Below are 4377 nucleotides of genomic sequence, written 5' to 3'. Positions count from 1 at the left end.
CAGTGTGCTTGCTTTCTTCTTTCTGCTCATGTGCAAAGCAATGCCTTTAAAATTAGATATGATTGTCCTGCCACATACTCATAGTCTTGGGAATTACTACACAAGGAATGAAAGCAGAAAGCAAATGAAGATAAACTAACCAAGTGGAAAGGGAGTATCTAGAGCTCCCAGCCCCCCAAACACAGCAGCTTGGANGCTGGTTAAGAATAGCTGCAGATGTACGATGATGATTTGCATGAAGACCCCATGAAGCACAATAGGAAATATAGGGCAGGTGTGAGTTTTCAAAGACCAACATTACAGGAATGTGTATGAGAAATATCCTCTCGATCTGCAAACTTCTCCCCTAGGGACAATTTCTGATTGGTTAGGACTACTTGTTCAATTAGAAATCCTTTGCTCAGTAAAAATTAAGGAGACAAATAATGTCTCTAGGGCCTGGAGAAATGGCTCAGTGGTTAAGAGCACTGACTGCTCTTCCAGAGGTCTTGTGTTCAATCCCAGTACCCACATGGTGGCTCACTACCATCTGTAATGGGATCTGATGCCCTCTTCTGGTGTGTCTAAAGATAGGTACAGTGTACCCATATAAATAAAATATAAATAAATCTTTAAACAAAAGAATGTTTCTAAATTTTCAAGAGAGAGAGAGAGAAAGAAAGAGAGAGAGAGACTCAACAAGTGCATTAAAAGGGTTACAGGACCTGAAACAGGTATAAAGGAAACAAGACAAGGCCTTGTGCACTATTAGTGACTAGCCACAGGTATATGTAAAGCCCTTGTGAGCTCACTATATAAATTGCAGCAGAGCTAATATACACACTGGCTCCATGAAATCCCCATCGGTGAAACCAAGAACCTGTGTGCTCAGACACTGCTGGTGGGTGGAAAAAGAGAATGCTCACTCTGTAATCTTGCAGAGAGAAACCATAATTGTAGACACAGAAATAAAAAAAAAATACAAATTGCATGCTTGAGAATTCATATTAAATCACATGAAGAGTTATGCTGTGGGAAATCCTGCACATCACAGTTACATCAGCTTTAAGGATCAGCTGCCAAGCAGCTGAGCATGTTAGCAGAACATGATGTCCCCACACCATGGAGTCTCCCTCAGCAATGGGAAGAGAGGGACTGTTGGTATATAAATCATGTGATTAATCTCTGGGGAAGTGAGCCAAGTGCAGAAAGCTAATTCAAAAACAGACAATTGGTGGTCTCTCGTTTATGTGATAGCATAATGGATGAATTTAGAGCTAGAGACAGACTTGTGCTTGCCAGTGAGGAGCCCCAAGACAGTGTGAAGAGGCTTTGAAGAGGAACTGTAGGGAATCTCACTGTATTTACTACAGCCTTGGTTCCCAAGTCTACATGTGTGTAGTAAAGAGCTAAAACACACACACACACACACACACACACACACACNAGAGAGAGAGAGAGAGAGAGAGAGAGAGAGAGAGAGAGAGAGAGAGAGAGAGCACTTTAATAAGAGGTAGGTCATCTATCCAGGCTGAGACAATACTTTATAAATCTGTAAAATACAAGCATTGGAAGAGATGAGAAAGAATGCATGTGGGCTCTTTATGTTATTTCTGACAACTTTATTAACATATTACTTTATTAGGAAAAAATTAAAAACACTAGCATTAATCACCTTCTCTCTGTATATACACACAAATGAATTCTAGGTAGAATTCATTACAGCAAGGAGCTCACGAGCACCTTTCCCTCAGGTCTATTTAGCAAAGTACTTTACAAAGTCTTATTTCACTTACATGAGGCTTAGAAAGGCAGATACAGCTGTAGATGTGTTGGCAAAGCAAGAGGGAGAACCAGAGCAAAGAGGGGCCAGGAGGCAGATTCCCTTGGGGAACTTGTAGGCTGGCTCTCTTTCTAAGGAGTCTTAGAGCTAGGATCTGTAATCCATGCACTGTTTGGCTGATTACAGTTCAACAAAATGCATGCACAGAAAAGCAAACAAATCTCTCTTGCAATCAAACAAGCAAACACAAAAGAGCAATCTTCCAACAAAGACAAATCTTCAGACATACGTGTGCAGCAAGCATACATCGCTCACCAGAACTCACTCGTTTTCCAACCTGAGTGTAACACAGNCAGAGCTACTTGGCATGTAATGACCGCCGTTCATCTTCCTTTGAAGACGCAGGTTTTCGAGGCCNTCTGCAATGAGAATGTTGGGTTGATAGACGGATGCTGTGATTGATGGTGCAAATCATGTGTTCACATTCCCGAAACCACTTTGCTGAAAGCAAAGCTTCCCATTTGATTAGGGACATTTGTTTTGGTTGAATTGATTTCCTTCCTGTACTTTTCCTGTTTCTACATGCTATTCTGTCGGCNTGTTGAGTTCAGTCAATGGATTTGGTGTTTCTTTTCACTGGCTGACAGCGCAGGGGATGTGACCAGTTTGTCAATGCACANTGAATGCTTGGAGGGAACTGCTTTGAAGTTTGACCTGGATGTTCAGTGAACTCTGCTGTGTCTATTTCAACCACACACACTGTTCTTTTCAATATCATTATAATGCGTGATTACCCTTTAATACATCTTTAAAGAGAGTTTGTATGAAAGGTACATAATTCTAGACTAGATGACTAAATGGAATAATGAATGTGTAGGGTTTCTCACCTTGGAGAAGTTTGCCTTTGATGGTATCACACTATAAACTAGGGGGCCACCTGGGTTCATCTCCTGTCACATAGCACAGCTGGCTCTCTTTGTTTCTTTGGGTTTGTATGGATTTATCCCTATGCATCTTGTACTTGGGGAGCCTCTGATTTCCAGCAAATGGGATGGACTTTTTTTCAGTGAACTTCTTTATTTTATGTATATGATTGTTTTTCCTGTGTGTGTATGTGTACACCACACATGTGCCATGCCATTGGAGGTCAGACAAGGCCATCAGGTCCTCTGGAATTGGAGTTACAGATGGTTATGAGACACCATGTTTGTACTGGNAACTGAACATGGTCCTATATAAGAGCAATAAGTGCTCTTACTCACCAAGCAATAGCTCCAGTCACCTCAAGCTAGTTTTTAATGAAAAAAAAATTACAATGATTGAATCACTACAAAATAAATGCTAGTGATGATAACTATTTATATAAATATTTATATAAATATTTATATAAATGACAAGCTGTTACAGAGTTCTGAGAGCCTGGTGTGTGTGTGTGTGTGTGTGTGTGTGTGTGTGTGGTTTGATTGTTCAAGCAGTAAGACCCTCCTCTCAAGTAAAGTCCTTTGTAAAAGTCTGACCCTTTCCCTTGTGTGCAGGCTCACAGGCTCCAGTGTTCCTGACCTCATCGTGAGCATGAGCAATCAGATGTGGCTTCACCTGCAGTCAGATGACAGCATCGGCTCACCAGGGTTTAAAGCTGTGTACCAAGGTAAGCCTGAATCACCTTAATAATGATTCAATGGAAGATTTTAAAGTGGGCTGAGACCATTCTATACATGACAGAGGTCAATGAACAAAACAGGTTGGAACATGCTTCATAATGAGGCTAGTGCTCTGTTACTGGTTTGGAGTTCTATCTAAATGGCCTGTCTCTGGGACAAGAATACATGGGGCATGCCATTATCATGGCAAAATAACAAGAAATATGAATTTCAGCTATGGAGTGTGGGGTGGAGATCTCGTGGCAACATCATAGTGATCATTATTCCTCAAACTTTTCCTTACTCTCTGATATTTCAAAGTTGAAAGTAAAATAATCATTGTATTTGCTTTGCCATTATTTATTTCTTTGAGGACACTTGTTAGCCAACACATGTATTTAAGATGAAAAGTCTGTGATTTTCATCGATAATGAAAGATGCTAGAGCTCTGGGGAACTGGACAACTTGCAGTGTTGCTAATGGCTCCTGAACTCTAACCTCATGTGGCTTTCTCCTGGCAGAGGNGTGGCTGGCACTGTAGCTTCTGACCACTTGCCTCTTAACCTGTTAGCACTCAGTGACCTACTCCTGTTGCAGATTCTCTGCTTATCACTTGTTTAAGGTATCTGGTACAATAGAAGGATGTATGTTTGCAGATAGCTCTTATTTTCAAACACATGCTGTAAGAATAGTTCCCAGTTTTAAAAATGTATTGAAAAGATGCATAGATGAAGACCCAGATCCAAGAAGCAGATAATACAGAAGGACCCAACAACCTCAGGCAGGAAGAGCACCCCCAAGANACATATTGAAAGTTCACATTGTGAGCATGTATTGAAAAAACTCCATTCTTTCCAATTGAGAGGAGGTAGTCAGAATACGGGAGGAGAGCCCTAATGTGGCATCCTTATCTATAAAGTATGAAATATTCCTTACACGAATCATGGGACAAGCTGAGGATATAATGATTTTTTT

General features: G+C 40.8%; 1 protein-coding gene across 1 annotated transcript in view; it reads left to right on the top strand.

Annotated features, from left to right (window-relative positions):
• Csmd1 (CUB and Sushi multiple domains 1) overlaps nt 1–4377 on the top strand; it is a 1596626-nt gene that overhangs the window by 1235580 nt on the left and 356669 nt on the right. The window contains exon 12 of the mRNA XM_029480674.1: nt 3298–3410. Within this exon, the coding sequence (XP_029336534.1) occupies nt 3298–3410 (113 nt within the window). The remainder of the gene's footprint in view (nt 1–3297; nt 3411–4377) is intronic.

This window comes from Mus caroli, chromosome 8 (genome assembly GCF_900094665.2).
Source record: "Mus caroli chromosome 8, CAROLI_EIJ_v1.1, whole genome shotgun sequence".
In the NCBI taxonomy this organism is placed as follows: domain Eukaryota; kingdom Metazoa; phylum Chordata; class Mammalia; order Rodentia; family Muridae; genus Mus; species Mus caroli.
The sequence above is the reverse complement of the archived record's forward strand: the minus strand, read 5'-3'. Positions and strand labels throughout refer to the sequence as shown.